We start from the raw sequence: 26,111 nt of genomic DNA, 5'->3' as shown, positions 1-26,111 counted from the left end.
TTACTAGTTACTTTGTAGTTTTTGATTATTATTACAAAACACACTTACCACTTCAGCCCTATATATATATATATATTTTGGCCATTTGAAAAAAGCAGATCTACAAGCTCACAATGCGACACATTGTGAGCTTGTAGATCGGCTATTTTTAGAACATTTTTTCATACACTTCTGAGTACTCTTACTTTTGGTACTTTTACTTTTGATACTATTTTGATGCTGATAATTTTACCTGTAACAGAGTATCTACATTGCAGTATTGATACTTTTGATTGATACAAAACAATAAAAATGAGCAAAATAACGTGTGACAAAATTTGAGGTGGAGTAGAATCATAAAGTATCGAAAGATTTAAACACTCAAGTAAAGATAAGGTACTTAAAGGTTGTACTTAAAAGTACGACTTCACCCCTTTTCAGCTTATCTTCATATAATTGGTCCTCACTAATAGACATGATAAAATGGTACAATTGTTGTTCTACTTGGTCCTCCATCATAGGAGGGTTGTGGACACTTCAGAAAACCGCCTAACAGTGACATGTTTTTCTAAAATATTTATATTTTTATTAACGCAAGAACAATGGCTTCCATTATAGCATGCTAACTTTCCAGGAATAGAAAGCCTGCCGTTTCTATTAGCTTTGATTCGTCATCGACGATGTCACTGGTAGCCTACCAGTGGTAGGCAGGTTTCTGAACTGTCCACATCCCTCCTCTGAGACCATACCATACCATAGTATCATTAGTGTTAGTGTCTTGAGGAGCAATTATGTGAAGATAGATTGAAAATGGCTGAAGTCATCCTTTAAGTCAGTGGTTCTCAACCTTTTCATTATTATTCAAAATAATCATATTTGAACTGGGGACTCCCCACCCCGATAAGCACTTGGAGTTGAGGCATTACATTTTCAGTTCCATACATAAATATGTGAAAATATTTTCTATTTTCAAAACCTTTGCCTCTTTCTTATTATTTGACAATTTAGCCAATGTTTTACAAGTATAGTTTGTTGATTACTTTGATGCAGTAATGGTCTTCTTTTTTTTTAAGAATGAAAAAGGTCTGAAAAGTCATCTGGGGACCCACCCAAAATCATGTGGGGACCCCCCTGGCGGTACCGACACACAGGTTGAGAACCACTGCTTTAAGTAGCCTACAGTAGCCTACTTGAGTAAATGTACTCACTTTCCACTGGTGATACATACAGTACAGCTCCCAGCTCCCTCTTCCTGAGTCCATACTGAATTACTGTTGTTGTGGCTGCTGTTGTCATGATCATGACATTTTACTTGATGATTTTACTTGATGATTAATTGTCACACAAGTTGAAGTAATTGTGATTAAGGATTGAACATTTCTGTTTGGCTTTTAGGCTTTGTAAACAAAATAGCACGGGGCAGATATGACAAATACAATTTAAATATGCAAAGAAATGACATCAATAATCAAAATGAATAATGTACCATGGCAAATTAAAATAGTAATTTCATACAAAAATCTGGTTTAAAAGAAATTTGAAATTTTGAATTTTGAAATAGCAGATCTACATAGATTTCTGAAAATGTTAGAAAATGCATGAACATTTTTCAACATGGAAACGATTATGACGATTATGAAAAAATAATTGCGATTACCTCAAATAATTACGATTAGGTGATTATGTAATAATTGTGACATCCAAGCCTAGTGGTGGCCCTTTTGTTAAATCTTTGTCTTTGAATTGTGTCCCCCATCTTTCTGTCGGAGGTAATGCAGAGATATGTGCCCCCATTGTGATGGTACTGTACACTTAATGGAACATGAAATTAAAGTCCTCATACTTATTCTGAATGCTCCCCACAAGTGAAATGCTGGAGGTGATTTGTGAACAGGGTATTTCAGCAGGGTCAAAATATCACATAATGTCGCATGTTGAAATTTCTGCAATGACACAGTAAATGTACCATGCTATATGGCCAATTTGGGCTATTATACTTTATTTGGCACGGTTTTACTTGACGTGTGTGTGTGTGTGTTGTGACCCATGTACCAGATTTGTGTTGTTAAAAATGTGGCCTCAGGCCTAGTCGCTTCTTTTGGGCTTGTTTTCATAGACCTAGTTGGTTATGTCTCTCACAAAATCTGGCAACACTGCCCTTTGGCTTTGTTCAGACTGCAGGCAAATCCTTTTGATAGGTTTATGACTGAATGTCCACACTGTTATATGCAAGTGATCAGGTCAGACTTCTACATCGTCGACTTATCTGCATAGGTTGCTGAAGTAACGGCGTAACAACATAGGCGTGAGTAATGCTTATGCTCTGTTGTGTGACGGTGTCACTCGCCAAAAATAGCCGATCTACAAGCTCTCATCACATTGCAATGTGCTGCGTTGTGAGCTTATATAGATCTGCTATTGTCAGTGAGTGACACAGCCATAGGGCGAAGTGTAAATCAAGCTTCAATGTCCAAGTATCCAAACTGAGACACATTTTTAGAAGTCAGATTTGAATCACATTTCAAGCCACCCAGGAATGTGGCTCAAATCCGATTTACCAAAACCAGTTTCCATGTAGGTAAATTTTTTGTTGTTGTTCAGAAGTGATAATAAAAAACGATCTGACTCCAATCTGGATAGATTATAAATCAGACTTGGGCTGCCAGTCTGAAGGTAGACGTAACAAAGCTAACGCGGCCTCACAGCAACTCATGTTCGTCAGTGGCCCAGCCGCCCAGGCTGGTCTCGCTGGCTTTATTTATAGTCGGCGCCACAAGACATCTGCTGCAGACTCTACTTTGTCTCCGTGTCCACACAGCACCACACAGAGGGAGCTTGTCAATGTTATTTCTCAAAGGCAAAGTGTTTGCGAGGGGCAAGAGATGCCATCTCAGCAGCTTCCTCTTAATAGGATGGGTGTCCCCTCCCCTCCGATCGCCCTCTCTGCACCTCTGGCTAACGAGACCGGACAGAGGGAGGCTTCACAGCGGGTTGTGTCTTGCGCGTTTTGCCGATGTTTACTTGATGTGAGGGCTGTTGTTTTGTTTGGTGTCTGCAAGTCTGGTCATAGCTCGACGCTATTTCAGGATGCTGACACTTTGAATACATCTGGAACATCTTCTGTTGTGGCCTAGACCCCCCCCCCCATGTCACACTGCCTTTCTCCTCTCCCATCCCATGTAGGGGTTGCCTTAAGCCAATACTTCTATACTTAATTTATCTTATTTTTTAAAGATATCAAATATTGTATTACCAAAACATATTCCACAGAAGTAATGTATGGGCCTGCCATTGTGAGTGCCATCAAGCTCTTAGTGCAAATAAATTGTCTTGTTGCCTTAGTGTGCCTTTGAGTTTAATCCCTGTAACAATATAGAAAGGCATTATATGTTTCTTTACCTTTTAGTCTTATTCTTAACAGAAGAATCATCTGGACCACTGTCTTGTAATTCCTCTGGGATTCTGATTTCCACCTTAATCAGGAGATTATGGCGGGCATGGAGGTTGTTGGAGGTGCTTTTAGCTGCCACCAGGAACAAGATGAATAGCATAATTTATTATCTTGTTTGTGATGTGTGCAACCTTTGCTGAAACCTATAATCCTGAATGGATCAACAAGCATAATTTCATAAGCATTTTGGCATGGGAGTTATGTATGATTATGGTTTTGCTGGACTAAGAGGCCAGCCTAATAGAACTTGCATGTCTTTGACTGACTGACTGTTAGGTTGCTGAACAACAGACTAGCCAATTGGCCAATCGCAGAGCATTAGTCTCTTACTCACAAAACCCTTAACCTCACAACCTATGCCTAAACCGAACTATAATCCTAACCTTAACCTCACAAAAACAATGCCTAAACCTAACATCACAGTAACCAAAAACAACAATTTGTCATGCTGTGGAGTAAACAAACAAAAAAAATCTCACACACAGTGGGATTTGAACCCATGACTTGGGAACATGAAATTGGCTTCTTAACACAGCATGCTACCAAGCTTGCTGTTCAACCCATTGTTTAGGATGTTATTTGAAGCTGTATCCAATGATAGTTTGTCAGTTATTTGGCCATACCCACTCCAACACGTCACTTTTGGACCGAAACTCATCACATATTGCGTCATTTTCCCTTTCAAATTAATCGCTATAGCACTACTATTTGTGAAAATGTGTTGGCATGACAGTCACAGTATACTACCAACTACTCATAACTTCTGAACCAAAATGTGTACATCCAAGGGGGGGAGGGGGGTCAATTATACTCCCAGGCTATTATAATCCCTTCCACTGTTTCTTGCTATCTTTATTTTGTGTTATGTATCACGTCTTATTTTGGTATAAAAAAAAAATAACATCCTGTTCACATACTGCAAACTACGCATGCTCTCTTTGTTTCTCCCTTGACAGTTCACAGGGCTGAGGTGTGTGTGTTGGGTTTAAACTCAACTAATGATGGCAAAGATTGGCTTGTGAGTATCCAGGCCCAACAACATCAGATAAGCATTAGGTCTGCACAGGCAGTGGAAGTGCGTTGGGGTCGTGGCTGGGCTGAGAGCTCCGTCTTCTGATGAAGTCCATAGTGTCAACGTCATCATACACTATGGTGAGTCTGAAGACTCAGCACCTCTTCAGACACCACCAGACTCCACAGCACACACGCACTTCATTGTCCTTGTATCCATTCTTGATTGCTAGTTTACCATGCTGCTATATCTTGGTCACATGTTTTCATGTTTGGTACCTTAGATTTGTTTAAATTTTTTCTTGATCACAAATGTTAACTCTTTGACTGCGGACGACGCGATAACGCGTCAAGTGCTACTTTGTCCAGTTGGCCGTCGACGCGCTCGACGCGCTGGACGCGCGTTCATTGTTTAATCTCTGATTGCGCTATGCTGCTTAATATTCAATGTTATTCTCGAGTTCCACTTACTTCACGGACATCTGCATCCGGTTTCATGACCTGGATTCCGTTTCCGGTTTTTGATTCTTTTCCCCAGTCATTTTCGTCCAAAATAGGTAAATAAACGGTCTTTCACACGGTATGACGGACAAACGGACAGTTTCTCTTCTATAATCTATGGTCTGGGTGACGATCAGTCATCGCCGTCGTATATCACAACGTAATTTTCGCCGATCAAAACAATGGGGGGGACGTCACATCCGTTTTCATGTTTTTCCTTGTCTAATCTATGAAGAAGGGTGAGAGAGACCCAACGACATGATCAAAGCTGTCATGTGCTGCCCTCTAGTGGCGGATTTGTGCTGGGTCTTTACATTATGTGTCCTTAAATTATTTTCATGAGAAAAATTCAAAATATAAAAATAAAAAAACACGAAAATTGCTGGCACTGGGGGAGTACTTTATGAAAATACTCTGGCAGTCAAAGAGTTAAGAATGTAATTTAGATGCATGTTTAGACAGAGGCTAAGTTCATTGTTTACCTGGTATCCGCATGTTTCTTCAAGGCACTACTTTGCGTGACTATTTACTTTGTTTATTGCCTAGAGCTCATGCATACTCTACTTATTCAGATTTTGCACTTGTAAGTCGCTCTGGATAAAAGTGTCTGCTAATTGCTAATTGTAAATTGTAGATTAAAAGTGTTTGGTTTTATGCATATTCAAAGCGTTAGTCAAATCACCTCACATCATTTTGAAAGTATGATGTGGTTAGAGGAACTAATTTGCGGACTGAAAAGCATTTCCAGAGAAAGGTTGGGGCTGCTGGCCAAAGCCGGAGAAGCTGCCTGGTTGCTGTCCAAAACCTGGAGCCTGCTGGGCTAGGCCACCAAATGAGGGAGTGCTCTGATTGGCTAGAGAGCCAAAGGAGAGGCCACTGAGAGACGTGGCAAAGCCAAAACCTCCTGTGTTTGCAGCTGCTGCTGTGCCTACTCCAAACGCCATACCAGCTGCAGATCCCATGGTGTTACTGAAGGCGGGACTTGAACCAAATCTGGTTCCCCCTCCAAATGCTGGAGAACCCCCAAAGGAAGCTGAGCTGCTGCCAAAACCACTTGGTTTTACAGGAGTAGAGAATGAGCCAAACCCCTGGGATGCTACACTCCCTGCTCCTGTGCTGAATGTTCCACTAGGCTTCTCGCCAAAGGAGGTCTGTCCAAACCCAAACGTTTTAGTACCGCTGTTTCCAAACAGGCTTGTGGCACCAGGACCAGTCTGACTTGACAGAGTGGTACCAAATGGGTTCTTTTTGGCTGCATTTTCACTGGCTTTACCACCCAGGCCACTGAAAAACCCAAACCCACCAGCAGAAGGGCCTGTTTCATTTGCTGAGTTTGAAACAAATAGACTGTCTCCACATGATGGCTGCTGTCCAAATACACTCCCACCAGACTGTTGGCTGATCACAGATGAAGTGTTAGGCCTGCCAAAAGATGGGGACTGTCCAAAGCTAGTTCCGGAAGGTGAGGTAGTGGTGGTGTTAATACCAAACACAGACCCTTGTCCAAAACCGGTACTCTGCTGTCCAAAGGCTGGTGTAGAACTATGCAAGCCAAAACCAGTAGATGAGGTTGTGGTGGTGTTACTGCCAAACACAGACACTTTTCCGAAACCGGTGCTCTTCTGTCCAAAGACTGGGATAGAACTTTGACCAAAAAGCCCTGTTCCAGTAGTGCTGGCAGTAGTGCTGGTACCAAAGGAGATAGGGCTGGCAATGCTTGCTGTGGGAGCTCCAAATATACTGCCACTACCTCCTGTGGTGGGACAACTGGAACTCACTCCAAACGCTGCTGACTGGCCAAATGAAAAGCTTGCTACCTCTGGAACAGGCTTGCAAAAAACAAATGGAGGGGAAACTGTGTTCATAAGTGGTGTGGCATCTATAGTGCTGCTGCTTGTTGTTGCAGGGGAGGGCTGAGCGAAGATTGAACCTGGTTTGTCAGAACTCAGGGACTGGAAGGCTGGTGGGGCTGGCAGGACAAGAGCCTCCACAAAAGGAGTGGCTGTTGTTGGCAGTGCCACAGGAGCAGGGATATTCTCTGGGGCGGGTTCTGCTGTAGCAGTTAAAGAACCACCCTCTGGTGGAGGGGATGCTTCAGCTGGTGCGGCAATGGGTGCAGCAAGGACTGGAGTGGGTGTAGTTGAAGAGAAGCCTTTGCTGTTGCTCAGTAAAGCAGCTATGCTATATGGGGCCACACATGTATCATGTTTGGGGACTCCACTAAATATGTAACTTGCCTGTTGAGCAGACACACTTTCTGTGGATGTCTTTGGGATATCTTGGGCAGTGTTTTGTTGGTTGGTGGTCACTGATGCAAAGTGCTGTGTGGAATTATTGACAGTGGACAATAGCATGGGAGGTCCTTGGTCCTTGAGCTCTTCAACTTGAACTACTTGAGAAACAGTCTTCAGAGTGGACTCTGTCAGGGAGGCACTGATAAGTGGCTTATGACTGGCCATTTGTCTACGCAGAGCAGCTGTGGCTGCAGCTTGCTGAGCGGGAATGGTGACAGGTTCAGCCTTCTTGGTAGGCAATATCACCTCAGCAGCCAGGGAGCCCATGGTGTTACTGAAGGAGTGATTTGAATCTAATGGGACTGCACCGTTCAATGCAGGTGAGAAGACTGGGGCCCTGACAAAACCACTTGGTTTTGCGGGTGTAGAGAAGGAGCCAAACCCCTGGGATGCTACACTCCCTTTGTCTGTGCTGATTGTTCCACTAGGCTTCTCCTCACCAGAGGAGGTCTGTCCAAACCCAAATGTCTTGGAACTACTGTTTCCAAGAAGGCTTGTGGCACCAGACTGACTTGACTGACCAAATGGCACTGGGGATGCAGTGGTACCAAGTGGGCTCTTTATGGCCGCGTCTTCAATGGGTTTACCACCCAGGCCACTGAAAACCCCACCAGCAGAAGGGCATACAGTGTTTGCTGAGTCTGAACCAAATGGACTGTCTGCAGGTGATGACTGCTGCTGTCCATAGTTACTCCCCTCTCTGGACTCCTCTCTTTCTTCCTCACACTCCAGGTTGGTGGGGTGTACGCCCAGGGATTGTGATGATGATTGTGTAAAGCTCACACCTATCAAGTCTTCACATCTTTTAGTGGAGAGGAAGGCAGAGCGATTCAGGTTGGCTGGTGCAGTGGAGTGAACTCGATGCATTCCCTTAGAGAGAAAGTTATGCAGCTGGGACTGTTTTGCTGAGGATATCTTCACTGGGGATTTGGTGGTGCTTTTTGGAGGGGTAACATCCAGTTTGAAGTTCAAGAGGGCATCCTTCAAGCTCTCTAGCTCATTGTCCAATCCAGCAGGTGTATCTGTGGTCATCTGTCTCTGTGGTTCTGGTGTGTCAGTGATCTGAGTTGAGGTTGTGTTGTAGAGGTGCAGAGAGCTGAGTTCCTTGGTCAGCTGATCCAGTCTGCTCTTCTGCTGACTAATGATGTACAAGTTGTTTTTCAGTGTGGTGAAGAGAGTCTCACGTCCTGGGAGCACCATGTCTTTCTGTTTTTTCTTTTTCTCCAGGTGTTTCTCCCATTCCAAATCCAGGACATCATTGACATCCTCCACAGCAAACACGACAGACTGGTACAGCCTGCGGATTTCCTTAAGCTGCTCTTCACTACGAGGATCAAGAGGTTTCTTGCACAGAAGTTGCAGGTAGTTTCTATCTTTGCCAAGCTTAATTTGGGACTTGGCATCCACTGCCCCTGCAAAGCCCTCCAGCAAGTTGGTCTTAAGTGTGCCAATGTCATTGTGGATAGACTCTGTGGTCTCCTTGATTTCAAGCGTGAATACATGGAGGTCTTTTAATTCCTTCCTCAGCTCCCTCATCTCCTCAGTGGTGCCCACCTCAAAATCAGCCGTGGCACTGCGTGTCTTCAAGTCATCCAGCTCTTTCTGAAAGTGTCTAATCTCTTCCAGTGTGCCCAACATAATGGGATCAGAGTCTTCTTTCAGTTGAAGCTGTTTCCCCAGGGCCTCAACACTAAGGACTGGCTGAGCGGCAGTGGCAGTGGCAGTGGACTGGGGTGATGGGGACGGTTTCTGGTCCACAGTGGTGTGTATGTTGGTTGGGAGTGGAGGCACTACTGTGTTTGTCATGTCAGGGGGCTTGGAAACTAAGGGAGCAGGAATTGTCAGACTACTGGGCTCAGAGAATGCCAACTTGGGAGGTTTTAAGGTAGAAGCCTGGGAAGTTGGTGCTGGGGTGTCCACTGATAAAAACGTCTGAAGAGCTGCAGTAGACTCGGGTTTGTCACTCCGTGCCGTGATTGGGGGGGCAGGATGTACCAGTGAAGCAGGTGGTACATCGGTTTCAAGTTTGGCTGAACAAATTGGCTGCAGCAAAATGGAATGGCTTGCAGCAGAAGCTGTGGAACACTGCAAGGACAAGGGTGAGTGTTTGGTGCCTAGACTAGAGGGCATGCCAAGTTTGAACAATGATGTTGATGCAGATGCAGATGAATGTCCCAGGGCAGACAAGTGACTGTTTTTAGGTGGAGTTAGAGTCCAAGGGCCTTCACAGGGAATTCTCTCTCCCTCTAAGGGCATGGTGACAGGGGCAGATACCAGTTGCTCAGGTTTCTTCAGGTTGATTAAGGTGAATGGACAAAGCACACCATCTGTGGACAGGACCAGCATGACAGGGGCTGGGGGCAATATTTTCTCCTCGCTGATCTTTATTTCGAGCTTGCTGGTTCGGTCTATTGCTACGCCAAGTGGGAGAGTGATGTCATTGTCCGACTCAGGCAGCTCCGCCCTGCTGGCATCCCCCAGAATCCATACCTCCCAGCTGGTCTTGTCCTCCTGCAAAGCAATGCAGCCGACTTCCATGGAAGCTGCCGATGCAGCAAAAACAATGTCCCAGTCCTCTACTTGGCTGAGGAAGTAGTGGTGCTGTCTCTGAGTACAGGTGCCATACACCAAGTCATTGAAGTTCACGTTGCGGTCAGTGCTTCTCTCTTCCTTTTTAGGAAGGCTGATCACCACCAGCTTGGGAGGGGTGGAAGGGGAGCCATCAGCTGCAGCGTACACCACTGCAAACAAGTATGTTCTCAGCCACAGCACGTCCAAAGCTTTGAACGGGTTGTCAGAGTAGAAGTTTGGACAGGGAATCACTTTCTTTTTCTCCAGTGATGGCGAATACTGGATGACTGTGCCGTTTCTTTTCCCAGCAGCCACTTGTTTCCCCTTGGGACTCCAGCAAACACATGTAACACCATTTGAAACAGGTAGCCGGTAGGCCTCTGTAACACTGTCTGTAATCTCCAAAATACACATGCTACCATCAGACAGACAGAGAGCCAGCTTGGATGCCTGGACAGGGTTCCACTTCAGGTCCTGCACACATATGTGTGGGTCAACTTGTGGCCTTATACATGCAAAAGGTAACTTATTTTTGTTGGCTTTGTTCAGGAAGGCACAGGTGTCATAGAAGTTAATCAACAGCCCCTCCTCAGTCACGCCACACACTGACAGGGTCCGATCATCACTGCTGAGGGCCACATGATGCATGGACATCTGCACATCCAATTCCACTATCCCCTTCAGCCCTTCTATGATAACGTTGGAGTTGCCATCAAGGACATCCACGGCGAGAATGTCTGAAGTCCAGTAGACTTTCAGCATTTTGTTTAGACCAACAAATGTTAGTCCAAATTTATTTGAGAGGGCAAGCAAGCTAGATCTATATTTTGGCAAATCTGCAGGCTTGTCAAAAACTCTTAATTTCTTCATCTGCCGAAACTGAAAATCATCCACTTCCCTCTCCGGGGGAGAGCTCAGAGAGTCTCTCATATTAAACTCCCGTCTCCAAGCTTGTTTAAATTATGATTTATTTGTCACGCTGCACGTTTATGGCACTGAAATGTGTTGCAAAAAGTAGTTCTCCCTGTCACCTGTCACTGTCACTCTCTCTGTCTCTTATGGCTCTGTCTTGCAGATATGTTAAATTCAGACAAAGTCAACATCTAAAGGAAATCTTCACTTATAAACCAGAGCTAGAGAGTGTTATTTGTTGTGTGTGACATCACAAATGACACATTCCCAAGTATGCCCCTAACGATGCAGATTTGCACAGGCACCCATGCAGCAGTTAGCCTGGGTACCAGAAAAATCTTAGCCTGAAGGCTAGACAAATCTGCTATTATGCTTCATCGCAAACTAGACTTTGTCACATTGCATTGTACAATTTATTTGTTCTGGTCATCTCACATAGCAATTCCACCAGTAACCATGGCACTAGATGTGGACAACCATTCAGGAGTTCGTTTTAAATGTTGTGAATGAAATTATTTGACTGAAGTGGAAAGCCCTTAGGATCGGTAGCCCCGAATGAACATCATCGCAACAATTGCAACCATGAGTGATTTGGCAGGAGCCGCGACTTCTGCATGACTCCTGCGCTAATCGGCGTTGTTAGGAATGCCTGGCAACTGTGTGTGACGTCACACGCAATACGCCGTCTCCATTCTGGTCAGCCTATATAAATTGCTGAAGACAGCTCCACACGTCTTTGTCGAAGAGAACAACAAAGTAGGTGGAGAGAAAGTGGCTGAAGGACAAAAGGGGAAGAAAACAGCAGGAATCACACAAGTATAATAAGAGTATAGCAGTTGCAGTGATGAGCACTAACGAGTGTTTTGGATGTGGTCAAACGGGTCACTGGATGAAAGACTGTCCCACTCCAAACCTGTCGACGAAGTCGAGGGACAGCCGACAAGGTCGAGGGAAATACTATGAAAAAATAATTCGCTGTTATCGCTGTGGTGTACCAGGACATGTCTCCAGGGACTGTGAGAAAACTGAAGATGCCTGTTATAACTGTGGCATGTCAGGTCATATTTTCAAGGATTGTAAGGAACCCAAAAAGGAGAGCTGGGAGCAGGTTTGCTACTCCTGTGGAGGATTTGGACACATCCAGTCTGGATGTAAGAAGGTCAAATGTTACAGGTGTGGAGAGATTGGTCATGTGGCGGTTAAATGCAGCAAGGTATCTGAGGCATAGAGTTAACTGCACGTACGTACTCCTACGGACTGGGACGGCACCCGTCAGCAGGGACAAAGTATCTACGTCCTACTCCTGGTGAGCCAGTAGGGAAATTAATCAGCATGAAGCATGAATTAATCAGCATGAAGACTAAATGAGGGAGGAAAGACGGCTGTAAAAATATGTAAAATGCAACAAAAAAAGGAGGAAAAAAAGAAATGCAAGAAAGGGGGATATTTACTCCTGACACATAAAAATGGGTCTCGACCCGACCGCTGATTGGTGACCGGAAATCAATTGCCATGCATTTCAATGAAGCTGCTCACTTGAGTTCATACTCTCTCACGGGTTTCGCATGCGCAGTATACTACCTCTGTGCGCAGAGGCCATTTTTTTATTTACTTTAATTTGATATCGAAGTCAATGGCAGTGTGATCGGGCTGAAACCTTGCCCAAATACAGGAAGTCTGAGATCCACATGGGAGTCACGCCATTATTAATTCAATTAAATCGAATATTATAGGTTGCCTCAAGACACCTTGACATAAAAGCAGAGAGCCAACGTTCCCCCGAGCAAGAATTTGGCGACAGTGGCAAGAACTCCTCTAACCAGGCTCTATCTAGGGCGGGTACTCCGTAGCAGAGGGGAAGAAGAGTGAGGGAAAGACGGGGTTCAAGATGACAACAACAAAATAATAACTGCAGCAGCGAGAAAACAACAAACTAGAAAAAGTGCCTATAATAGGCCAATGTGAAAAGGGTGCCAACCGTGCCATTTATTCTTAGGCCTTTCACGGCAATCAGACACTTCATTCATGATTTGAGGCATTTTGTTCCAAAAATGTGTTTTGCTAAATTAGAACTGCTGGTGGCGCTATAACAGGCCAATGTGAAAAGGGTGGCATTTCTTCCTCGGCATAGTGGGAATGTGCGGGTGAAATTTCACGGAAATCGCAAGCTGCATGCACAGTTTGAGGCTTTTTGTTCAAAACGGACCAATCCTGCAAACTTTGGAAACCATAGGCAATGAGGATGGAATATGGGAAATCGGAAGAACAGAAACAGTCTGACCAAAGGTACAGAGAAAGCAAATATTCAATGGGGTGTGCCAATGTTACTATTTTCAACCCCAGAAAAGGAAACCACGTCGTCACACTCATGTCACTATGACTCAGCCATAACCATATAAGGAGTTGCCAATGCAAATCAATTCAAACAAATCAGTCAGCTCCATACAGCCCGAAAGGGGCCGTGCCAATATATGGGCATATACTGATGACATCGGTGATCTCCATATATGGGCAAAGAAGGGACTGTCAGATACAGAGATCTCCATATATGGGTCAGTGGTGCAACGTAGGTGCGAACCTCTAGTCTCCAACAATAGCAGCAAACAATATAAGAACATCCATTTTGGATACATCTGACAACAGCAACAACAACAACAAAAGAACGGTGTGGCTTCCATGTGGTTATGTGGTCAGTCTATTACATGAGTAATGTAATGGACTATTTTGTCACATATCTCTATATTTACCCAATCAGACCTTAAAGTTATGAAAAGTAAAAAAAGAAATAAACAAAAAGAAAAAAATATAATGGGGGTCCTTTGATGTAGAGGACCCCACAGGGTCAGGCAAAAAATGTACTGATAGACGTACGTTGTCATCAGGATGTGTGAACGGGTGGAAATGTTAGTCCAATTGTTTGAGAGGGCAAGCAAGCCATGGCGTGGTTAAGATGCATAACTTGAAAGGCAGAAACTCTGCATGTAAATCTGCACGTGTCCGTGGTGCCAGGGGTAACTTTTGCAAGTCTTGTCAGAGTCTCTGAATTTCTTCATCTGTCAAAACTGAAAATCCATCCATTTCACTCTTGGGGGGAGAGTCACTCATCTTAACACATTGACTGCAAGGAGTTAATTAATTAATCCGCCACCGCTTTTACTAATCTTCCGAGACCCACAGAAATGTTTTTTCAAAGAAGATGTAAACAACAGATATCTGGGGGGAAAGACGAGGGTCTGTTCTATCATTCGGGAAAAAAAAACTAACCGCGATATTCCGTTCTTTAGTTATCGGCAGTGGGATATAGCTTGTTTTCACCAAAAATGCAATCTGGGAAAAGAAATAAGAGATACAATGTATTTTTAATAAATCTGATAAAATTGATGGCAAAAAATGTACTGTGCACTTATGCCACAAATGATGTCTCTATCTTCCTCTTCTCTGTCTCTCTTCTTTCTCTCTACCTCTGTGTCCCCCTCTCTCGTCTGTTTGTTCTCTGGCTGTATATCCTCTCCATTTCCATTTCTATTCTCCTCCTTGTATTCTTTGCTCTGATTTGGCTGGTCCCAAGGCTGAAAGCCCTCCCAGTCCATTGGAAAAGGGAGGATCAAAGAAAACAAATAGGTACTGTTTCTAGAGAAACGGTGTGGGCTCAATCTTTTGACACCAGGAGGTTCCATGTAAATAAAAAGTTGTGTTTTTTTTGCGATGGATGTCATATCCCAAAATATTAAGTTTAATATTTCCAAAAAGATGAAACATTTCAAAGAAAAGAAAGTCCTGGCTAAAGGTTAACTTTAAAAGTCTTCTTGACAGTATGTTGGAGCTAGAACATGCATTCATGCTTTTTAGGAGAAAAATAAAATAAATGAAATAAATGAAATAAATACAATAAATACAATAAATGAAACAAAATGAGCATAAAACATATGTGAAAGAAAATCAGTGTAGGTACCTCTTTGGCCTACTGGCAGTTTGCACAAGACATTTGACGTTTGTGAGATTAGCTCCGGACACACAGCACACACATACACATATAGACGGCAAGCCTCCTGCAGAGTCATGCTGTAAATAGATGGTCTACTAGTGTACTGCGCTGTACTTTACTATATTTCACTAACGGGAACTAGGAGAAAACCAGTAGATTGCTGGTGGACTTTCCCCATGGCTCACCAAGCTCCTCTCTCCCTTCTCCCCGCCCTCTCCATCTCCATCCTTTCTCTCCTCTTCAGTTGTCCTCTCATCCCCTCCTCCTCTCTCCTCTTCCATTGTCCTCTTATCCCCTCCTCCTCCTCTCTCCTCTCCATTTCCATCTTTGCTCTTCCATTGTCCTCTCATCCCCTCCTCCTCCTCTCCCCTCTCCTTCCCATCCCATCCCATCCTCCTCTCCCTCTCTCCTCTCCTCTCCATTCCCTCTCCATTCTACATCCTTTCCCCTCCTCCCTTCTCCTCTCCCTCTCCCCTTCTTGTGTGGCCGATGCTCCATCAATGCATGCCACAAAATCTACTTTCGGGAACCTCTTCCCCAGAGTTTTTGTCCTCGTTTCGCAGGCTCCCATGGATCACGTGCAGACCCCCCAGCTGCGGATGGAAGGTTTCCATGGAATTTGACCGCTGACTGTTATTACTGTTGTTATTGTTATTATAGTTGTTACTATTGTTTTGTTTGTTGTCCCATTCTTTAGTCCCTTCTCTCTCACTCTCCATTTTTGTTGTTGTCCATTTTTGTATCCCCTTTTCCCTCTCTCCCCGTCTCGGTGAAGGCAGATGCATGGCCACCCATCCTAGACCTGGTTCTGCTTGAGGTTTCTTCCTTTTAAAGGGGAGTTTGCCCTTGCCACTTTCACCAAATTCTTTCCTGGGGTGATACATTAGGTCTCTGCTTCAACCTTCAATAATATTGAATTGAGCTTATAATGGCGTTACACTCCCATGAGGAGCTCAGCCTTCCTGTGGCCAGTCTATATTTGGGTAAAAAAAAAAGTTGATGTACTTGTTGGCCTTCTTGGCCTACTGCAAGTAGTATGTGCACAAGAAATTTGGTGTTGATCTGTCCAGCAGTTTGCAAGATTACCCCCTGACAGGAAAAAACAAACTAATTTGTAGAGGTCTTGCGTCTTACAATGTCATGCAGTAAAGAGCCAATACGTGGGAGGGGGTGTGGGTTGTTTTAGCATGCTAGCAGGGTTCAGCTAGCTTCAACGGCACTGGACGTACACTCTTTGGCCAGGTGACCTGACTTCTGACAGATGAAGCAGTTGACCTCGGCAGCCTTGCCGCAGTGAACCGCCACATGACCGATCTCTCCACACCTGTAACACTTGACCTTCTCACACCCAGTCTGGATGTGTCCAAACCCTCCACAGGTGTAGCACTTCTGCTCGTTAGCACGGTTACAGTCGCGCGCTATGTGACCCGCTATACCGCAGGTGTAGCAAACCATCTCTCGCTCCTTCTTGGCTTCCCTGCAGTCCCTGTAAATATGGCCCTCGTGGCCACAGTTATAGCAGGCATCCTCGGTCCTCTCGCAGAACTTGGCGAAGTGACCCGGCTCACCACAGCGATAGCAGGGCAGGTCCTTCCCTCGACCTAGTCCTTTGCCCCGCCCTTTCCCAGCATCGGGACACTTGTTGACCCAGTGACCCGTTTGGCCACATCCAAAGCACTTGTGATTGCTCATCGCCGTTATTACACCTGGTGACGTGACTTCTCAAGCTGTTATGTTTTCTATCTCCCTCTTTTTTTCTCGCCTCTCTGTCTCTCGCCTCTGTCTCTCCTCTGTCTCTCTCACTAACCGTCTCTGTTGCTTTTAGACAAGGAAGTATAAAGCCACCTTCGCCATCTTATATAGACTGGCCAGAACGGACCGAGTGTTGTGTGACATTACACTTAGTTGCCAATGCATTCCTAACAACGCCAATTTGCCCAGGCATCCTTGCAAAAGTGGCGGCTCCTGCCAAATCTCTCATGCTAGCAGTTGTTGTGATGATGGCTTTACTAAACTATATACTGGAACCCCCAATCCACACTGTAAAATCCTCAGTGCTCATTGAAGAGAATTCATTTGTTTGTTCTTGTCATTAACTAGATTTTACGCCATGTTGTATTTTGCTACGTTTTGCTATACTATGTGAAATATGAACATAAAATCCTAAAGGATTTTAAAATCGGTGCATCATGCCCATGCAAATAATCTTACGATTCTCCTCTCTATAATCTCAATTCTCAAACATGCACACACTGCAAGACACTTTTGCTTTCCTTAAAAGTTGTTTTGAGTGCTGATTTAGTATTTGATTTAGTATTTGTTTTCCTGACTGCTGATTACCCGGCCCTTGATGACTATGGACCTGCACCTGGGCATGAAAAGACAGATTGGCAGGAGAGTGAGGTGACCCTTAATTGAGGATCGACCTAATGCTGAAAAAACCCCAGCAAAAACCAGCTTACAGATGGTTGCTGGTTTTGGCTGGTTTTAGCTGGTCTTAACTGGACAAACTGGTCAGGCTAGTCTTGCTGGTTTGTCAGTATAGTTGGTCAACCAGTCAGCCAGCTGGCTGGCTGGAATGACCAGCAAGGCCAAGCTAGTAAGCTGGGCTTTGCTGGTAAGTCCAAAAGAACACTTCCCAGACCTACTGTAGTTAAATACAAAAGTGCTGTGAATGTTAACATATTTAAACAAACACATCAAAAGCACTAAGTGAATGACTGGTGTAGTATTCTCAGGGCCCTATCTTGCACGCCTTATCCCTTATGCCTAATCTTAGAAGGTATTTTTTATTGTATTTTGGAAAAAAACTTTTCTAAATAGTGAAAATAGACGATCTACACTACAAGCACTAACGTGTAGATGTAGATCGGTTATTTTCACTATCTTAAAATGTTTTTAAAAAATACTTAAATAAGGCATAAGGGATAAGGCATAAGGGATAAGGCGTTGCAAGATAGGGCCCTCAGTCTTTCAGAAAGTTTCCATCGTCAAGTCCCAGGCCATCTGTTGTTGAACCAAATGCTAGACTACAAAAGAACAACTCAAAAGCACCAAAAGACAAATCAGAACTTCAACAGTACTAAGAGATTTGTGCTGTGAGTGCCTGAGAGATAATGTAGTGGTCAAATGATCGAATGCTCAGCCCAGTGGTTCCATGTTCAAATCCCACCCGCACTATAGTTCAATGTTGGAGTACTTTGAAATTATCAAGGCTAAAATACAAAAGAACGCTTCAAGAGTACTAAAGAAAGATGTGTTGTGAGTGCCAAAGGTAGTGTAGTGGTCTAAAGATCTGACTTTCAGCACAGAGGTTACATGTTCAAATCCATGTCCTCATATATAGTTCAACGTTGGAGTACTTTGGAATTTTCAAGGCTACAATACAAAAGAACAATTGAAAAGCAATAGAAGACACCTGCTGATGGCTCGAAGGTGACTTGGCGCAATGGTGTGCTGTGCTTGATCGGTTGCCTCTGCTACAGACATGCCATCAAGGTACTGAAGGACCATCGTGGGGGGTTATGTCTGAAAGAACTCTGTCCAGCTAATCCTTTGCAGAAAGAAATCAGGCATAAGTCCCATTAGCACAACACAGAGTTTACATGTCAAAGTAATGGATGCTGGTGTGCCATGCAGGCCTACTTTACAGCATGCAACAGGGAAAGATAAGATCAGACTGGACAGAGTTCATTCAGACATAACCGCCCACCTTTACCTCTCAGGAAACGGGGGGGGGGCAAGGACTGACAGACACAGAGATCCGGTTGTCCAGAGCCACAGATCCGACCGCAAAAATGGTCAAAACAGATCTACAAGCTCGCAGCGCTTCACAAAGTGAGCTTGTAGATCTGCCATTTTTGAATAGCAAACATATAAATGGATAAAGTGGTCAAAATGATTGTCATGCTATATTAACTAACCTTGCTGGGGACCCCCTGGAACCCCCCCAAGGACCCCACTTTGAGAAGGTTTAAAGGTCTTGCTCTGTCAAGTTGATCCATGAGTCCAGGAATTTTAAGTCACTGACTCCTTTCAGCGCATTGCGTCATTGTTGTAGGAGTAGAGGTGGATGGTCCATGAGGAAGTTATTAAAGGGGAATGTTGGACCATGGTTTTCTTACCTTTTCTATGATGTTATGATATCCTAGGATGAATGGTACAGTAGAGAAATTCCATAACTACATCCCGGGTCCCCCACAGCTAAAAACGTGCGCCAATAGGCCTTGCGCTAGATCGCACATTTTGATAGTTTATTTCTTTTTTTTGTGTGACGTTCATAGTGACAGAACACTATGCAACGTGATTGTCTTGAATGCGCCCCACCGGAAGTCTCGCTAGACGAGATTTCAATCTCGAGATTTCAATATCGTCTAGCGAGACGCGTGATAGTGATATGCACCGACATTCTGCCAAGACCCGCCCCAGACCCGGAAAAGTCGCGCTGTGATTGGCCAGTGGTCACTTTGAGTGACAGTTGGGGCAAACGCAGTCCCCACAACATCATTTACTATTCTGTGGTACATAACTCGGACGGCGCTTAGTCGACTAGCAGACCATCGGCCGGTCGTCGCGGGCACTCGCGCCTGGAGGCGCGAGGGCGTGACTCCTCGGCCTCAAGGTCTGCTGAGTCGGCGCGCCTCCGTCATGGTCCAAAACTATACTTTATTAGCCAAAAAAAAGTTGTCTGCAGTTGTCGGAAAAAGAGTGCCCCCAGCGGGATTCAATCTCGAGCCTCAGCAGACACTCTAACGCCTAGTGAGGCACGCCACGAGACCAGATGCAATACTAGGGTTTTGGTCTGTATTAGACTGTAAATGCCCCCACCGTCCCCTCTGGGGCGGAGTCCTTGTTTTCTCGTTTTTGTATTCAGCCAATCGCAGGGCGGCAGGGCGGGGTTTGGTCGAATGTCGCTGTACAACAATATTACGCTAGCGAGACTTCCAGTGGGGCGCATTCTTGCCCAAGATGTGCCTGCACTACATGGTCAGATAGCAGGCAGATCATTGGTGTGTTAGGGCTACAGCATTTAAACGTTTTCGACCCCCAAAATGATATATTTGTCCATGGACCCCCATCTGAGAATGATTTGTGCCAGGGACCCCCAGAAGAGAAGATTTGTGTTACTTTTTTTTTTATCATTCAACATTTCAAGATTTTTCAAAAACTTTCAAAAATAGCAGATGGACAAGCTCGCAGTGCGGCCCGAAGTGACGAGCTGCGAGCTTGTATAGCTGCTATTGTTGAATAGCCAACACATAAATGGATAAAGTGGTTCAAATTATTGTGATGCTATATTAACACATTTTACTGGGGACCCCCTGAAGGACCCCTGACCCCACTTTGAGAACCCCCGTTCTAGACTTCCTAAGGTGTGATAATGAAGGGGAAGGGTCTGAGGTTGTCCCCTTGCAACACCCTTATGTGTGTGTGTGTGTGTGTGTGTGTGTGTGTGTGTGTGTGTGTGTGTGTGTTTGGGTGTGTGTTTGGGTGTGTGTGTGTGTGTGTGTGTGTGATTTCATGTAAAAGTAAAAAGTGAGTGAGTCAGCCACTCTGGGCAAGGTACAGTAATTCGGTATTGCATGTGAATATTTTTATTTTAGGTATTACTAATGCCTAAAACAAAAATATTCACATGACTTTGTTAGGTCATGGGTCAACTAGCCTGAGGCTACGAGCTCAATCCATGGTCTTGAAGGGCGGACCCAAACACAGCCGCCTGGATTTGTGCGTGGCTTCCTATTGATTCACCAATCTATGTCCCCGCCTCCCCTCCCCTCCCCCCCTCGGCCTGTGCACGGAACACGCTGACGTCACCAAATTTAGAGCGACGCCCCTCTGCACTCTGATTGGTAGGGAGATAACAAGGTCCAAGACCATCGTTCGTGCATCGCTCCCCCAGGCTTTTCTTTTTTGTAACAAAAAAAAATGCATGGGTTTCCGAGGCTATGGGTCAACTGAATAGGCAATAGAGTGTAGTTGAACTAGCGTCCTGTAGGTGTCACTCTATATCTGCTCTTACTTGTGACACAATAGTCGCTGGATCCACAGATCCAGCGACTATTCTTCCTAATGAAAGAAGAGCAGAGGCATAAATTACATAGTTTCAATAAACATCATCATCATCGTTATGATCTTTGTCAGAAGATGCCCCAAACTTCATAATAAAATATAACACGTTTAGATTATTTTTAATACTAGCCTACTTCACCCAAACTATTACACATCTTTTAAAAATAAAGACATTATTGCAAAACAAAAACATACATGCATTTTGCTTGATGCTTTCAGTTTCGCTATAGGTTTTTGCTTTCCTATCGCCTATTGACATTGCATATTGTGCAATGAATTTTAAAATCGAATATATATATATAAAATAAAAACATCTTACACGGTACTTTCATACAAATTCCACAATTCACATACCTGCTGACAATGACGGAATATTGTATATCGTCGGTGTGCGGGACGAACCAGCTAACTCCATTTTCAACTTCTTTTTTTTTTTCATAAACCAACGCTATTGAACACCCTTTACGTCTGTGTAAAAAATCAAAACATTTGAACCAATGAAAAGTATTAAAAAGCGCCTCTGACGAAAACTCCCAACTCCATTGGATCCTCAAACTGTCCGTCAAAAACAAACTCCCCCCTCTCCAATGCTGCTTTTTCACAGCATGAGTAGAGCGCGCTGCGCAGTGAGCCAGGAGGAGGGTCACGTAAACACACTCCCCGTAGTCTGTTAAAACTATGCAGTGTACCTGTTTATCAAACTTAGCACTGACGCTAATGTTATGAAAACAAGTAATTATATTTCTAAAATCTATGAAGTGTTTAATGAGGAGAGCAATGTGACAAGAAGAAAAGCGTTCATAGCATTTCTGTCGCGCTGAAACCTCTCCCTCAGCAGCGAGTGGAGCTATTGTTTGGACAATAACTCCATTTCAGCTTGATTTCTGCTCGTCTGAAACTACTAACTCCACTAGCGCTGGGTAGTGTTGATTTACCCGCGATTTGGGTAAAGTGTTGATAATATAATGACACATGCAAGTATCTGAAAATATATAAAGTCACTATACCAACTTTGATGAGGCAGTATTGATTTGTTTTAATATAAGGTTTTCTTCATTTCCTGAAAATATTATATATATTTTTTTTATATTTTTGTTTTCTCGTTTCCTGAACAATGAGCGTTTTGGAGTTAGCGGTTTCAGGCTGGACAGCAGAGATATATTACAAAATGTTTAAAAAGCATAAAACATATGTGAAGGAAAATCAGTGTAGGTACCTCTTTGGCCTACTGGCAGTTTGCACAAGACATTTGACATTTGTGAGATTAGCTCCGGACACACAGCACACACACTGACCCTCTTATAGACGGCTAGCCTCCTGCAGAGTCATGCTGTAAATAGATGGTGTCTACTAGTGTACTGTGCTGTACTTTACTATACTTCAGTAACGGGAACTAGGAGAAAACCAGTAGATTGCTGGTGGACTTTCCCCATGGCTCACCAAGCTCCTCTCTCCCTTCTCTCCACCCTCTCCATCTCCATCCTTTCTCTCCTCTTCAGTTGTCCTCTCATCCCCTCCTCCTCTCTCCTCTTCCATTGTCCTCTTATCCCCTCCTCCTCCTCTCTCCTCTCCATCTCCATCTTTGCTCTTCCATTGTCCTCTCATCCCCTCCTCCTCCTCTCCCCTCTCCATCTCTTCCCATCCCATCCCATCCTCCTCTCCCTCTCTCCTCTCCTCTCCATTCCCTCTCCATTCTACATCCTTTCCCCTCCTCCCTTCTCCTCTCCCTCTCCCCTTCTTGTGTGGCCGATGCTCCATCAATGCATGCCACAAAATCTACTTTCGGGAACCTCTTCCCCAGAGTTTTTGTCCTCGTTTCGCAGGCTCCCATGGATCACGTGCAGACCCCCCAGCTGCGGATGGAAGGTTTCCATGGAATTTGACCGCTGACTGTTATTACTGTTGTTATTGTTATTATAGTTGTTACTGTTGTTTTGTTTGTTGTCCCATTCTTTAGTCCCTTCTCTCTCACTCTCCATTTTTGTTGTTGTCCATTCTTGTATCCCCCTTTTCCCTCTCTCCCCGTCTCGGTGAAGGCAGATGGCCACCCTTCCTAGGCCTGGTTCTGCTTGAGGTTTCTTCCTTTTAAAGGGGAGTTTGTCCTTGTCACTTTCACCAAATTCTTTCCTGGGGTGATACATTAGGTCTCTGCTTCAACCTATAATATTGAATTGAGCTTATAATGGCGTTACACTCCCATGAGGAGCTCAGCCTTCCTGTGGCCAGTCTATATTTGGGTTTAAAAAAAAGAGTAGATGTACATGTAGTACATGCACAAGAAATTTGGTGTTGATCTGTCCAGCAGTTTGCAAGATTACCCCCTGACAGGAAAAAAAAAACAAATTTGTAGAGGTCTTGCGTCTTACAATATCATGCAGTAAAGAGCCAATACGTGGGAGGGGGTGTGGGTTGTTTTAGCATGCTATCAGGGTTCAGCTAGCTTCAACGGCACTGGACGTACACTCTTTGGCCAGGTGACCTGACTTCTGACAGATGAAGCAGTTGACCTCGGCAGCCTTGCCGCAGTGAACCGCCACATGACCGATCTCTCCACACCTGTAACACTTGACCTTCTCACACCCAGTCTGGATGTGTCCAAACCCTCCACAGGTGTAGCACTTCTGCTCGTTAGCATGGTTACAGTCGCGCGCTATGTGACCCGCTATACCGCAGGTGTAGCAAACCATCTCTCTCTCCTTCTTGGCTTCCCTGCAGTCCCTGTAAATATGGCCCTCTTGGCCGCAGTTATAGCAGGCATCCTCGGTCCTCTCGCAGAACTTGGCGACGTGACCCGGCTCACCACAGCGATAGCATAACAGGTCCTTCCCTCGACCTCGTCCTTTGCCAGCATCGGGACACTTGTTGATCCAGTGACCCGGCTCACCACAGCGATAGCATAACAGGTCCTTCCCTCGACCCCTCCCTTTCCCAGCATCGGGACACTTGTTGATCCAGTGACCCGTTTGGCCACATCCAAAGCACTCGTTATTGCTCATCGCCATTATTACACCTGGTGACGTGACTTCTCAAGCTGTTTTGTTTTGTTTTCTATCTCCCTCTTTTTTTTCTCCTCTTTCTCGCCTCTCTGTCTCTCGCCTCTGTCTCTCCTCTGTCTCGCCTCTGTCTCTCCTCTGTCTCTCTCACTAACCGTCTCTGTTGCTGTTAGACAAGGAAGTATAAAGCCACCTTCGCCATCTTATATAGACTGGCCAGAACGGAGACCGAGTGTTGTGTGTGACGTTACACATAGTTGCCAATGCATTCCTAACAACGCCAATTTGCACAGGCATCCTTGCAAAAGTGGCGGCTCCTGCCAAATCTCTCATGCTAGCAGTTGTTGTGATGATGGCTTTACTAAACTATATACTGGAACCCCCAATCTACACTGTAAAATCCTCAGTGCTCATTGAAGAGAATTCATTTGTTTGTTCTGGTCATTAACTAGATTTTACGCCATGTTGTATTTTGCTACGTTTTGCTATACTACTCCTACACATTTTGTCAAAAACTCACACAAATCGGTACACATTACCTCTGCAGTCATGTGAAATATGAACATAAAATCCTAAAATCGGTGCATCATGCCCATGCAAATAATCTTACGATTCTCCTCTCTATAATCTCAATTCTCAAACATGCACACACTGCAAGATTCGAGGAAAATGTCGCATCACAAAACATTGGATTTTATTAGGATTATTGAACTTGATTGTGCAACGCAGCACCCCACATGATCTCATCTCACGTGATCACTTGCAGAAGCAGATGTAAACAATGTTTAGAAACCTGCCTACCAGTGACATCATTGATCCAAGCTAATAGAAACTGCAGGCTTTCTATTCCTGGAAAGTTGGCACGCTATAATAGAAGCCATTGTTCTCGATTTCATAAAATTTGAAATCTTGTTTAAAATAACCAGACCTGCCTACCGATTATGTCTGAACTGTCCACAGCAACTGAATTTCCCCCGCTGGTTCGCTTTCCTTAAAAGTTGTTTTGAGTGCTGATTTAGTATTTGATTTAGTATTTGTTTTCCTGACGGCTGATTACCCGGCCCTTGATGACTAAGGACCTGCACCTGGGCATAAAAAGACAGATCGGCAGGAGAGTGAGGTGACCCTTAATTGAGGATCGACCTAATGCTGAAAAAACCCCAGCAAAAACCAGCTTACAGATGGTTGCTGGTTTTGGCTGGTTTTAGCTGGGCCCTATTCCTCGAAAGGTGAATTTGAGCCTATCCTGGCTTAATTTAGCCAGGATTAGGGCTGAATCGGTTCCATGAAAGCTGCATTATCTTGAAGATTAGTTTAGCCACACAGCTAACTGGGTATGACAGACACACCTAAATTATAATGTTTAAATTTCTCTCTTTTTCTTTTTGTATTGATGTTCCCCCTTGAAACTGCACTTAGCAGGCCATTACGCCATAATTACTCAGTAAACGAATATTTGTATATATACTTAAATGTAATATGGTTAACGTGGGGAATCATTCAATTAATTAATGAAGCGGTGCGGAAAAGCGCTTCCCGTTCTCACTACTGACGTGTTGCACCTCCGCATAGATGAGGCGGAGTTATAAGAGTCAATGCAGGACAATAATTTATCTTTGCAATATATTTTCTGCTCTTAAAATAGCAGCTTATTTGTCTTATTCGGGATTAGGAGGGAGGGAGGGAAACGGGGAGGGCAGGTTGAACAGTGAATGGATTGGGGATTTATTTTTTCATTGTTTTTTTACTTTGAGCTGGTTTTTGTTTAGCAATTTAAAAATGTTCTTATATTCACCTCGTTTTGTTCTTTTTTCTATCATGACTATTGTTGTGCTCTTACCTACTTTGAATATTACCTGTTTAAATACTATCATAAATACGAATTATGGTTAGATTGAATGTATTCTCGTGGAATGTTCAGGGCATCAACGATGTTAAAAAACGCTGTGGATGCTTGGACATTTTAAGAGAAAAGGCTGTAGATATTGCACTATTGCAGGAAACACATTTGCTACACCAAGATATCTGTAAATTTAACTATGCTGACTTTAAGGTAGCAGCCTTTTCTGCAGCTAAAAACAGAACAAAAGGAGTGATTATTCTACTTCGGTCAAACCTTAAGATCAGCATTATTAAAAAGGGAAAAGACCAAGAGGGAAGAATTGCTTATGTAAAAACAGTTATTAATGGAGAAAAAATTGCATTTATTTCAGTGTACGCGCCCAATACATATGATAGCTTATTTTTTTCATCTCTGTGTTCTATCATTAACGAAATGAATGAATTTCAAATAATTTTGGGAGCCGACTTTAATGCAGCCATGGAAGGCATAGATAGAACAT

The 26,111-nt window shown here is 44.1% G+C and overlaps 2 protein-coding genes across 2 annotated transcripts; both read right to left on the bottom strand.

Moving 5' to 3' along the window:
- Nucleotides 1–5,661: 5,661 nt before the first annotated feature.
- Nucleotides 5,662–10,737, bottom strand: LOC308088866 (nuclear pore complex protein Nup214-like; the record flags this gene model as incomplete). The annotated part of the gene is made up of 1 exon (XM_080433451.1): nt 5,662–10,737. The coding sequence occupies one exon, from the start codon at nt 10,735–10,737 to the stop codon at nt 5,662–5,664; it is 5,076 nt and encodes a 1,691-aa protein (XP_080289577.1).
- Nucleotides 10,738–15,904: 5,167 nt separating this feature from the next.
- Nucleotides 15,905–23,778, bottom strand: LOC308088865 (uncharacterized protein; the record flags this gene model as incomplete). The annotated part of the gene is made up of 2 exons (XM_080433450.1): nt 15,905–16,410; nt 23,238–23,778. The coding sequence occupies 2 exons, from the start codon at nt 23,776–23,778 to the stop codon at nt 15,905–15,907; spliced, it is 1,047 nt and encodes a 348-aa protein (XP_080289576.1).
- Between the last annotated feature and the right edge of the window lie 2,333 nt (nt 23,779–26,111).

This window comes from Gymnoscopelus braueri, assembly GCF_963280865.1.
Source record: "Gymnoscopelus braueri genome assembly, chromosome: 7".
NCBI classification, from domain to species: domain Eukaryota; kingdom Metazoa; phylum Chordata; class Actinopteri; order Myctophiformes; family Myctophidae; genus Gymnoscopelus; species Gymnoscopelus braueri.
The sequence above is the reverse complement of the archived record's forward strand: the minus strand, read 5'-3'. Positions and strand labels throughout refer to the sequence as shown.